Below are 12,805 nucleotides of genomic sequence, written 5' to 3' on the forward strand. Positions count from 1 at the left end.
CACACCAATACGACGGGGTCGGGGGCCAAGTGCTACCCATTTCGCCAGTTCGGAAGGTCCTTCGGTTGTAATGTTTTATTCAATTTCAATTTGGTGCCTCGCTTCGGTTCGGTGCCAGCGCTGGATGCTGCGCGCCGGGTGAATGGTAATTTGCCACCCCCACCCGGTGGGGGGGTGGAATAACTAGGGTCCGGATTTTGCGTCCGATTTGATTGCCCGGTTATGGCCACTGGTAAGCCACCACAGCCTAACGTATGTTAGGCTGTGATTTAATTAGTTTTTAAATCCACTTCGTATGTCGTCCGGCCCAGATCCTGTGTTGATCCTGGTAGGAGGCACAGCGACACCAGACCAGTATCCGGAGGTAGCTGAGCTAATCACGAAGAATCACTGCGGATGCTTCACTAGGAGCCAGTTGTGCTAGTTCGTTAATTCTTCAATTAGGTGCACTCCTTACACCAGACGACTACAAGTCTTCCGCTAGCTCCGTATGAAGTTGGACGCTTTGGCTGGCGTCTAGCTTTATTTGGTAGTTTTTTTTACAGAAACACTGGACCCGGTGTGCCGGTCGGGTGAATGTCCGTGTCTCCGTGGATCTTCCTGGATTGATGACCACCTATTCCTGGGTGCCTCCAAGAAATCCAAGCCCAGGACAACGAGCCAACCGATAAGAATCACTCATTACTTGTGGCCATTTCGGTAGCGTGGAGATCCCGGGATACGGAGTTTTCGGAGTCCGTCTTGGTCCAATCTTGGCTCAGATGCTACGTGTGACCGGGTCGCTCATGGAGCCGCCGGAGCCCGGGGTTCGGTTTCCGATTGCCGAGTTCCGTTTCCGCCCCGCGCCGTGGATACTTGACGCCCGCACCCGCAACTAGGCCAGGGCCATCGTTCCGGAAATGGCCCGGGCTTTTTGCTGGCGGCTAGAGTCTTCGGTTAGAGACCGCCCTGCCGCGCCGCCACACAATAGACTTCCGGTCGGTCGGTCGGTGGGTGTCATTTTCCGGACCGTGCCCCCCCCGGCCCTCTGCCGCCGCACGGGGGTTGCGTTTTCATTTTCGTTATTTATTTATAATCTCATTTATTAAAATGTTCCGCCTTCTCCGAGAAGCTCTCGCTCTGCCCCGGAGGGTGGGTAAGCGGGAAAAGCGGTCAAGTCACAGGGGCTCGGTGTCGTGCGGAGCCGCCGCACGATCAACAATGGGCCCCCCCCCTGGAGCGAAACCCCGCGAGCCGCGCGCGCGCGTGCTTGGATTAGGTGGACCGTATTCTGATTCGGAGCCCCGGAGTCCTCCGAGGAAGCCCGAAGTCCCGGTCCCGGTCGGTGGGTCGGGACGGGTGGGTGCTTTCGAAAGGGGTAGGGGCGGGAGGTGAGTGATGCTGGGGCCATTTTTCACCCGAAGTCGGCGGCCGCGCGAGTGGCGAAGTTTTCTTCTCCGAACTGCCAGCCGCAGGCCAACTCCTCGCAACCCGAATTTCTTCCGCTCGACCGCACCACTCGATACGGTGGGAAGGTAAAAGGGAGGGGGTGGGCGGTAGTGGGTGGCAGTGCGTATGATGAGTGTAGCGCAACCCCTCGGTAGCGCGGTAGCGGCCGGTGGTGGGCAGAGATAAATTATAAAAATTTATATGTTCCCAATTGATGCAAGGACCTGCCCACGGATGCCCAAGGAGCCGAGAGCGCGCCAGAGTGCTTCGAGGTATTGACATTTGGGAGGGCTCCCCCGGGGCCCAGCTTCGATTGTGGGACCCCGACCAATTTGGAGTCCACCGTTCCATTCCATTAGGCGACGCGATTTCCCGAAAGGTTCGCCTTTCGTCCTTTCCGGGGCCCATTGGCCGACATGGCCAGGCAGGCAGCTCGCGGCGGTGAATCGAGCTCACCGCCAAACGCACAGCCCGTGGGCGTTCCACGAGCCACGCCACATCACGCACCGAGTCGAGATGGTGGACTCGCCCGAGATTGGGCATCCCGATTGCCCAAGCGGTACTCCCCAAATCCTTGGGCGGGTAGTTGACATGGCTAAGTGGAGAGGGTAACGGGGCCCCCAGGGGCCGTACGACGAGTAGGGGGATCTTAAACACCATACAGTCACGGTGGCTCCTTTAGAGCCTAGAAAGCTCTAGAGCTGAGCTGAGAGTTGAGCTGTGGCAGTACGTGAAGCAAACGTTCCAGCACCTCCAACAGTTGTTCCTTTACAGGTCTTTCGGTGGAGCGCGTGCCTATGCTACAACGTCCCAGCTGATAAATTGCGTCCGCATTCCAGCTCGGGCGGCACTCACTTATTTGGTTGCGAGACAAGGTTGCCAGACTTCTGCCGATGACGTACGTGAAACATGCAACATCGGTCGGTTCGGTGATTGGCGACAGAGAGTGGACCAACGAGAATGAGTATAGCGTCTTTCGGCTCTTTGGAGACGTGGGGACGATTTGAGCTAAACGATGCAGAAAAACTTTGCTACATGTCGACAAAAGCAACGTGAAAAAGAGATTGACATTTCACTATCGGAATACTCTGAAACCTGAAACCTGAGACTCCCCAACCGGTGCGTGTGGACTTCAAAATTTACTTGAACCCGAAAGAAGTCATCGTACCAGAAGGAACGAAAACTCCAAATTGATGAGGATCTCATCCGGCAGCAGGACGATCCACCAGGCTAAAATAATAATGTCAGTAGTACTTCGAAAGTATAGAACTGCTTTAGACTAGCTGCCACAAAAGCCCCGACAAAGGGACCGCGTAATTTGGCGGAATCTCCTGGCTGACAATGAACAGCTCCAGACGATTGCAGGGAGGAACTGCATGCTGGTTGAACTCAGCTGAACGTCGGTTCAAGTTAAAGGCAATCGGGTTCGATCGGGCGATGCATGATTTGACGTCCAACTGACGTTCGATGACGTCCACCGACGATTTGACGTTCAATGAACGCTTTCGTTGAAACCGTTTCCGCTGGTAGAGGATAAATATTTGATCGCGGTGCGACCGGAACCGATCGGATACACGCCGGCCGGCGCCAATGTGGTGCCGGTGACCGTGGCGTCCACTCCGCGCCCTCCTAACCTACCCACTCCACAGACACGCAGGAGTAATCGCAGAATGGAGTCATTTGCCGACAAACGAACGACCGGAACGGCGGGAACGATAGGAGCCTGCCTGTCGCGTAACGCAAACCCGTGCTTTTTGCACCCTCTGCCCCGCACATCCACACATCCCCCCGTACACACCCCGGACCGGCCACCGGCGCAGGCAGGCGGAAAAAAGCGGAAGCGGAAAAAAGGACCGGAAAAAGGCCCGTGCACCGTGGCTTCGTTGATGATGCCTTCGGTTGATGTGCCTGGGAACCCCCCGCACCGGGCGTCTCCCGCTTGACCGCTTTAATGTTGCAACATAACCTTCCCCCCCCGCGCGCGTGGGCGGCGCCATTCGACCCCCCCCCCCCCTCCCGATTGCATCGCACGGCGCACTTTATTTATAGATTTCTAAGAAACTCCCGGCCTCCTTCCACCCTCCATTCGGCGCGCCCTCTCATCCGGTAAGGTGCGGCTCGCGGAAAGGGGCTGCGAACTGACCGAACCGAACCGAGATTATCGATTGCAGTGCGCCCACTTCAGGACTTCCCCTGTCCCCCCCGGGGGGCCTTGACGCCGTCGATGGTGCTGGACGGTGGTGCTGGTGACGGGGAAATATTGATTTCACACACCGCCTATGACGGGAGGAGGGGAGGGGAGACGGGGGCACCTGATTGGTTCATATTTACACAAAGGCCGCGAAGCCCAACCCGGATCCTGCCCCCTAGTTGGCAGGGCGCGGGTGGTGAGGGTGAGGGATGCAATTGACCACCTCCGCCGCTCCCTGAAATGGCTGCGTGATTTGTGGTGGGCCCCCCCCCCCCCCGTTCCCCGATGGAGCGCTTCCCGGTCGGTCTGCGGCTTCCGGGCCAAATATCCTTTTTAACACGACGGCTCCGCGCATTTGATTATTATTTGAACGTCACCGGTGGAACATTGCGTTCCCCGCGTTCTCCTCCCGTGTCTGTTGGTCCCCGTGCGCCACCTTCCCTACTTCCGCTTCCGGTCACGGTCACGGGGCGCCGTGCGGTGCGGGGAGGGTGCTAATTCCCGTCACGTTGATTTCGTTCACCACTCTCCATCGAGCCCCGGCGTGGGGGGGGAGGGAGGTGGTGGTTGTGGTGATGGTAACGACTTCCGGTCCGGAGGCTGTCGCGCTCCGATTCTATTTTACGCTTCGCCGAGTCTGGGCCCCCCCCCCCCCCCGCCGCCTCGCGATGTTTTTTGAGGTTTTAGGTCTTCCACGTTTTGTGTTCATTTTTTATTCGATTTCCTTTTTTACGGAGCGGCGCCTTTGTTGTATTTCAGCCTCCCCTTCCGGCCCGGCCTTGCGGATTTCTCGGATCAGCTTCTAAACACGTCCGACGATCCGCGCCCGATGTTCAGCCTCCTCCCTTCGCCCCATCGTTCCGCACCAGCTGAAGTCAAATTTTCACGGGCCTCGTGTGTGTGTGTGTTTGTGGAGGCTGTAGAGCTGCGGGAGAAAAAAGGTGTTTTATTTGTTTCTATTTTTCACCGAGCCCAGCCCCAAGCCCCCGGTGGGACCCCCCCCCCCCCCCCCGCGGTTCTGACGTCGGAGCTGGAGCATCATTTCGCACTTCGGTGCCGATGTGAGTGGGCAGGAGCCTCCGACGCCATTCGTTCTCCTTCAGGTTTCCTCCCGTTCCCAATCATACACGAAACGGGTGGGGGGTGGGGCTCCGGGGATTTCCACAAAAAGACCTGTGCAGACCTGGGGAGTTTCCGGACCCGAGCCCAAGTTTGGCTCTCCGGATCTCCGAATCCCACACCGTCTTGGGCTTCTTGAGGGTCCGTAGAGGTCCGCACGGGCGAGGCGGGTGATTAGCTGGGACCTGCCGGAGGTCCGCTGGTTGATTGCAAAAGTTTTGGTCCATCGCTTTATGCTAATCCTGTGTTCGACTCTGGACGTCCGGCACACACACACACGCACGGTCCCCAAGATCGGTGACGCGGTGATGGAAAGCGGGTGACATCCGGTCGCCATCCTGCAGTGACGGGTACCTCGTGCACCAGTTACTGGTACCTCGAGAGTTCGCCGCCAGAGGGCCGTCACCTGCCAGCCCCGCCCAGCTCGATTCTTCGGTCGGTTGGTCAAATCTAGTTTGCTAGCTCACCTGGATCTAGCCCACGTCGCCCGGCCGGGCCGAACGGCGGTGACAGCAGCGACGTCTGAGCAGTGACTGATAAGCTGGGAGCCAAAATGTTATTACCTGCCGCGCCGCGCCGCGCCGCGGTGGCTCGGCGACTAGACGCTGCCTTCCGTCGCGCAGGAGCAGCAGCTCCGGAAGTCGGACGGTGTTGTGGCCGATGCCGACCGTCGCTTCTCGCGGACCAAGTCAAGAGCCGGGCCGGGCCGGGAGATTGGCTTCGCGTTATCGAGTTGCCGACCCACCCCCGTGTCGGTGTCTCCCACCCCGCACCCCCCCTCCCCACGCCCTCCGCAGGCGGCCTCGACGGCCGATAATCGAAAGCCGCAATTCGATTGCCGTCACTTGATTCGATTCGACCTCACCGAGATTACGGGCTCGCGAGTCGAGTCGTCTCGAGTTAAGCAGCGTTCCCCACTCCCGATCCCCAGCATCCCGACCTGACTCTCTGCCCCGTCCCCACCCACGCCTTTGCTCCCTGGCGTTGGGATTCGCTGCCTTCTCTCGCTCGCTTCCGTTAATGGAGTTTTGCGTGTTCCGTGTTCTTTCCCCAGGTGAGTTCTCCGTTCGGGGCCACCCGATGGCCCGGCGCCACCTGCCGTCGACGCCGCCGAGGCTATACTAGACCGACCACCCAGCGAACGTGGCGAAGCATGGCGCCGCGGCCGACATCCGAAGTGGCCTGAGCTGGGCCCCCGCGGAGATGTGGGATGCAGCGTGCGCGCCGGACCGGGCGCGGCGTGCAGTTTAGCGTTCTGGGCTCTGGGCCTGTGGCTCTGACCGACGGCGTCGGCGGCAGCTCGTAGTGGACTAGCTGTTGCTCCGCCTCCGTATCGGGCGCCCACGCCGCCGCCGCCGGGAGAAGCGATGAGTAATGCAACCGAGCTGTGGCAGCGCAACTGGGAGCTAGCGCAACGAATCGGCAACGGCGACGATGATGGCGACAACGTGACGTACGTGGAGTCGACGGTGGCGGTGGACGCGGACGGCGGCAACTGCTGCGCGACGACGGCGGAGCCCAACTTCGGGCACTACCTGGAGGCGCTGCCGAACGACCGGGCCGGCCTGCTGGCGTTCCTGTTCCTGTTCTCGTTCGCCACCGTGTTCGGCAACTCGCTCGTGATCCTGGCGGTGGTCCGCGAGCGCTACCTGCACACCGCCACCAACTACTTCGTCACCAGCCTGGCGGTGGCCGACTGTCTGGTCGGGCTGGTGGTGATGCCGTTCTCCGCGCTGTACGAGGTGCTGCGCAACACCTGGTTCTTCGGCACCGACTGGTGCGACGTCTGGCGCTCGCTGGACGTCCTGTTCAGCACGGCCTCGATCCTGAACCTGTGCGTCATCTCGCTCGACCGGTACTGGGCGATCACGGACCCGTTCTCGTACCCGATGCGCATGACGCGCCGCCGGGCCGCGGCCCTCATCGCCGCGGTCTGGATCTGCTCGAGCGCCATCAGCTTCCCGGCGATCGTCTGGTGGCGGGCGGCGCGCGACGGCGACATGCCGCCGTTCAAGTGCACCTTCACCGAGCACCTCGGCTACCTGGTGTTCTCCTCGACCATCTCCTTCTACCTGCCGCTGCTGGTGATGGTGTTCACGTACTGCCGGATCTACCGGGCCGCCGCCATCCAGACGCGGTCGCTCAAGCTCGGCACCAAGCAGGTCCTGATGGCGTCCGGCGAGCTGCAGCTCACCCTGCGCATCCATCGCGGCGGCACCACCCGCGAGCGGCCCACCCACCGCTCCTCGCAGCCCGCAGCTCCAAGCGAGCATCAGCACCACCAGCAGCAGCACCAGCAGGCTGCTGCTGAGCCGGCCACGGCCAACTCGACGCCCGAGGACCCAGACGACTCGGAGCCGCTCTCGGCGCTGCACAACAACGGGCTCAGCAGCCACCGTGCGGCGGCCGCCGCGGCCGCCGCAGCTGCCGCCGCCGCCGCCGGCCACCGGACGCACCTCGGCAAGAACTTCTCGCTGTCGCGCAAACTGGCCAAGTTCGCGAAGGAGAAAAAGGCCGCCAAGACGCTCGGCATCGTGATGGGCGTGTTCATCGTCTGCTGGCTGCCGTTCTTCGTCGTCAACCTGCTGTCCGGCCTCTGCATGCACTGCATCGCCCACGAGGAGATCGTGTCCGCCGTCGTCACCTGGCTCGGCTGGATCAACTCCAGCATGAACCCGGTCATCTACGCCTGCTGGAGCCGCGACTTCCGCCGGTACGTACCGCCGACGCTTGGTCGATTGAGTTGAGTTTGGGTCTCCTTCTAGTCCAATTCGACGATTTTCCAATACGATTGGCAGGAGCTGCTACTGTTTTTTTCGTTACGTCCTTGATGTGGATCGTCTTGAACGCTCGTTCGACCACGTCTAAATTCAGTAACTAACTAACGAACCGGTTCTGGTCCGCCGTGTTATCGGCGTGACAAAGGGATGGAGTAAAAGATCCGCTATCGCCTTCACTTGGCACCAGGGAAGGTTGTCCGGAACAGCCCGGATGTCGTTGGCCACTTCCATCTGTGTTCCCGGATTTCAGTTTCAATCGGTCGCTGTTGACATCGATAGTGGAGTTCCTCGTTGGATATCCAATTGTTGGGCCACCATGCCCGAATGATGTGTCGCAGGCAACGATTGACGAAGACCTGCAGTTTTTGCGTTATTTCTGTGGATACGCACCACGTCTCAGAGGCGTACAGATTTAACGTTAGAGTTAAATATCCGGGTTTTGGTGTGCAGAGTGATCTGGTTTGAGCGCCAGATATTTCGAAGACCTGCAAAGGCACCCCTAGCCTTCCTGATCCGTATCCGAAACCATTGACTTATTGTTTTCACAACATTTACTGTTAAACCTGCTGCCTTAGAGTAGTTGGTGAGGTCATCAAGTTTGCTCTGCATGTCAGTTCGACGTTCCGAAAGCAAAACAATGGCTAGGTCAAGGTCATTTAGCTGCTCCATCGTTATAGGATTCCGCGGTAGTCCTCGGTTAGGTCTGCTGTCAATAGCTCCCAGCAAGAATCTCATCCATCACGACAAGGAACAGTAGCGGCGATAATATGCAGTCCTGTCTCACACCAGCAGTAACCTTTATGCGGTCGGACAAGACGCCATTGTACAATACCTTGCACGAGAACGCCTCATACTGAGCTTCGATGAGATGGGCTAGCTTATCTGGAATTCCTCTACGCCTGAGTGCGCTCCAGATGTTTTCCTGGTTGAGTCGGTCAAAAGCTTTTTCAAAATCAACGAACACCAGTAGGAGAGCGTCCTGGAGTTCGTTGATTTGCTCCAGTATTACACGGAGATCGGCCGGCACGGAATTCACACATGATGATCGGCCGGCATGGAATTCGACTTGCTGCCGCCGAAGAGTAGCGTCGATTTTCTCCTGGATTCTATTGAGGATCACTCTGCACAATACTTTTTGTGCATGATACAGAGCAGCATGATGCCGCGCCAATTACTGCATTCTGTAAGGTCCCCTTTCTTAGGGACCTTCAGCAAGACGCTCTGCATCCAGTCCACCGGAAAAGTCGCGGTTTCCCAGATAGTTGTGAATAACCTATGCATCATCTGAGCTTACAAGGCTGGGTCAGCTTTTGCCATCTGGGCCGAAATGCGGTCGTCTCCTGGCGCTCTGTTGGATTTCATACCCTTGACTGCTGCTTCGATTTCAGTCAGTGATGGTGCCTCAGAGTTCACACGGTTGATGCGATCCAATGGCGGTGTCATTCGCTACTGGTTCTATGGGTCTGTGACACTCGGGACTCGGAAAAGTTCTTCGAAGTGCTCAGTCCATAGTTTACGTTGATTTGTTCTCATACGTTCATATGAAGAGTGTACCAACATAGCAAACTAAATTTAGGCGCTGCTAGCAGCGCCCTCTGTAACCGCAAAACTTACTGAACAACCCAGTAACTCACCGAATCTGTGCCCGAGTCTTCCCTGGTGCGATGCGCCGTCGATCGAGGCACGACAAGACTCGAACGCTCGAGATTGATCGGGGTTTCTGCGTTGAAGTCCGTTTTGTGCCTGGCCCACTGCTGCTGACCGGACCGGAAGGCCAGTCATTAGCAGCAGGCATCCCCGGTACACCACCCTACCTCGCCACGGGGCTAACGTGGGGGAAAAGAGGGGAGGAGTCCACACAATGGACCGGTCGTTACGTCGTTACGGCCGCCAGGGTGACCGGGCGGAAGTGCGAGTGCGAAAATCGATTGAAGAATGCCCGGCACACGCACCTGCCACACACCCGCGGAGAGACGACAACCACACTCCCACCCCGCCCCCTTCCTTTCTCTCTCAGTCGTCAGGCTCACGGAGGGGCTCCTGGCGCGCGATGGCGCGTCGCTGTCATTATGTTGTCGGACTGCGTAATCCTTCAGCCAAATCCGGGCTCCAACCACCAACCGCTGAGGGGTGGTAGAGCCTCACCCCCCGCCTCCCACCCAGCCATCAGAAGAAAGCAGTCGTAGGGGGCCCCGCGTCTCGTCAGCCCTCTCGGCTTGAAGAGAAATAAACTGTCTTTGGAAACAATCATCCTGCCACGTCCTTCACATTCCGCACTCCTTTTACCCCATCCCCCTCGGAGCGCGGGATCCGGGAGCCAAAGTGCTTCGCAGCACAATTAAACGACATGTCACGTAGCTCCCCTCCGCGCGCCATCGGGCTCGGGCTCATCCCCAACATTAATGCCCGCTCTAGTCGCGGTGCCGCCAGGCTATAAACGGACGGACGCGCGCGCCATAAAATGCGCGATTGAGAAGGCATTGCCAAGGGGCCTGGTTCGCACCCCCCCCCCCCCCCCCGCTCTCCCTCTGTCCCCCGCGCCAGTCGATGCGGCATTCTTATGGCCGACAATTAACACCCCGAAAGGCACCCCGGGAAATGGGTCGCTGCACCACGGCGACGGCGGCGACGGCGGCGACGACGGCGGTGGCGAACCACGCGCGGTGCACCGCGGCGGGCCCCTCCGGCCGAAGCAACCGCCGGTTGCCCCTCATCCTGCTGGCGACCAGTTTTGTGGGTTTTATTCGCGAACGTTGCGTGGATGCCCCACTATTACTGTCACTGCTCGAAAGTGCTCGAATGGTGCGGGCAGGGCCTCCTGTTACCGCGTGGCTAAGGAAGGGAAGGAGGGAGGGGACACCAAAACTTCTCGTCCGGCGGAGGGAGTCCGGGGAGCGAGCCATGGAAACGCCAGGACCCCTGGCCCTGCGCGTCACAGGCAATTAACGCACCGGCACGGGGGGCGGGTCGTGTACGGGGTGCCACAATCGTAACTGTAAAAAAGCGTCGGTAAAAGATTTACTGTATACACCACCCACCCACCCGGCATGACCGCCCGCCCGCCCGCTGGTGAGGGCGCCGTCGAGCGGCTTTAATGCGCGGCCTTCCCTCGGGTTTGATTGGTTTTATGGTCCTGTGGGCCGGGCAGTTCTTGGCCCTCCTGGATCCTGAACTAAAAATGTTGGGTTGCGGGGTGCAGGACACGCGGAAACAACCAACGCACAGAGACTTAGCAGCTCTCTTACGCGTCGCGCGGAGTTGCACAGTGTTAAGACCTGGTTACCCCCGCTGATAGAGCAGTCGGTAACGCTCTTCGCTGTCAGCGCAGCTGGCCTGGGTTCGAATCCGGGGATCGGTTGTCACTCAACCGGCCATGGTTTCGATTCCCGATACCGGCGTGACAGGGGGCTTGGCGCGGGGCTAACAATCCCGTCCGTAAAAATTAAAATGTTACAGAAAAAGAGCATCAGAGATTAACATTGTCTCTGGTGCAGGCCAAGACTGCTCAGCGGTTGTAGCGCCAAAAGAAGAATAAAAAATTTGACGTGCAATTTGACACAGATGTTGGTAACAGTGTTGTTAACTTAGAAATAAAAAAACATTTGTTCCTATCGGAATCACAAAAAAGTTAAAAAGTCAAACTTCCCGGTATTGTTTGGTCACAGTGCATTTTAATGCATTAAAATGAGAAGCACAACTCTATTAAAAGTATGTGGCGTCGCCTGTTGCAGTTCGATAAGCGCCAAAGTCACCGCAATGCTTTAGCCGTCGTTGGAGTAAAGCCGGGTCTCAGCGAGCCGCCTCCTAGGTCTCATGCGATCCTGTGACAAATTTTCGGTTATTATACAACGTCTAGCGCAGTACCAGAGCCGTCGACAATGTGCGGCTCTGGTACACCGCTTATAATGTATGTGAACGAGCGAAAGTTAGAGATCCTGTCCGTATACAGCGCCAAAATTGAATCGGGGCATCGAAATGTATAAGCCCCGTGTAATTTGATTATCAAATGAAACAATATTTTACTCGCTGGGTTATGCGAAATTATTAAATATTCCCATTTTCATTTTTAACCATTGGATTTCGCATTCCATATTGTGTGGCGAACGGCAGACCTTCCCCGCGAAGCAGCGTTGCTATAAGCGATCTTCTCTGGAAGCCTCCAGAGAAGATCGGCCGTTTATAGGAGTTCCGTTGGAGAGATGCAAACGTGTGGTGGGAGAAGTCAGCATCCGAAGAGATCTCAGTTAGTGTATTTTACAAGGTTAAGAAAATGTTGAAACTGATGGCATGCGGCGGTGCCGGAAAAATCACGCCTTATAAAGTACTTTTCTTTAAAACTCGCCTATACTTGTCCCTTTCTAGTATTTTCTTGGTCTTTTCTTTGGTTTCTATGCATCGCTTATCCGACTGCTGTTTATGACCCTTTGCAGGATGGTTGATCTTTCTCGTGTTCACATGATCGTTGTACAGTTTTCGATCCCATGCTGTGTTCTTCTTCTTATCCGGCAATCCGGCGTCTCGAAACGTTCCAATGGTTGGCTTCTAGGTTGGAGCGTGCTCTGACAGCATCTTCGATGCATCTTGGGGGGCGTTGATTATTTTCCGTGTTTTGTATTTTACTGCTTATTCCTTGTTTAGTAATTAACATATGGTTGCCTAACATGATGATGACCTGACTGTATTGGTCCCGATATCAACATTTTGCATATGTCAAACAATAAATAAATATAGATTTAGAACATTGATAAATACCGATATGGCCAAATAATATCGTTAATTTACTAATCAAAAAGACCTTATTTATTCCTCTAAATTTTTTTTGTCCACCTGAAAGTATTTGTCAAAATGGATAGTTGAAAAACAATGTGACCGGAGAAAACATTCGTTGCACTTCGGCAACTCGTTCCGCGTTGTTTCGGGCCGGACTCAACGACGCTCAGCAGCGAGCGACGCGAAACATGTTCGAACAGGAAAGTGTTCATATTGTGCCCATCGATACCAGGGGAGCATGTCCTCCAGTAGGTATCGTTTCTGATGGAGCCACTGCCTGAGCGTGCGGGATTTCGGCGCGACCAGGCGCTTAGCTGCCAGTCGGAGAAGAAAGATTTTCTACAACATCGGATGTTGCGCTGTTGAACAGTTTCAGACATTATGAAAGCGAAGAATTCACTTTTACTAACACTAATTAATATTTTGACGTGCAATTTGACGCAAAATATTTGTCCCTATCGGAAACACAAAAAAGTTGAAAAGTTAAAAAGTCAAACTTCCCGGTATTGTTTGGTCA

General features: G+C 56.6%; 1 protein-coding gene across 1 annotated transcript in view; it reads left to right on the forward strand.

Annotated features, from left to right (window-relative positions):
- The first annotated feature begins 6,105 nt into the window (after positions 1–6,105).
- Positions 6,106–12,805, forward strand: part of LOC128272902 (dopamine receptor 2-like) — a 7,882-nt gene continuing 1,182 nt past the window's right edge. Inside the window, exon 1 of the mRNA XM_053010824.1 lies at positions 6,106–7,455. Coding sequence (XP_052866784.1) covers positions 6,106–7,455 — 1,350 coding nt within the window. The remainder of the gene's footprint in view (positions 7,456–12,805) is intronic.

The sequence above is a fragment of the Anopheles cruzii genome, chromosome X, assembly GCF_943734635.1.
Source record: "Anopheles cruzii chromosome X, idAnoCruzAS_RS32_06, whole genome shotgun sequence".
Taxonomy (NCBI): Eukaryota; Metazoa; Arthropoda; class Insecta; order Diptera; family Culicidae; genus Anopheles; species Anopheles cruzii.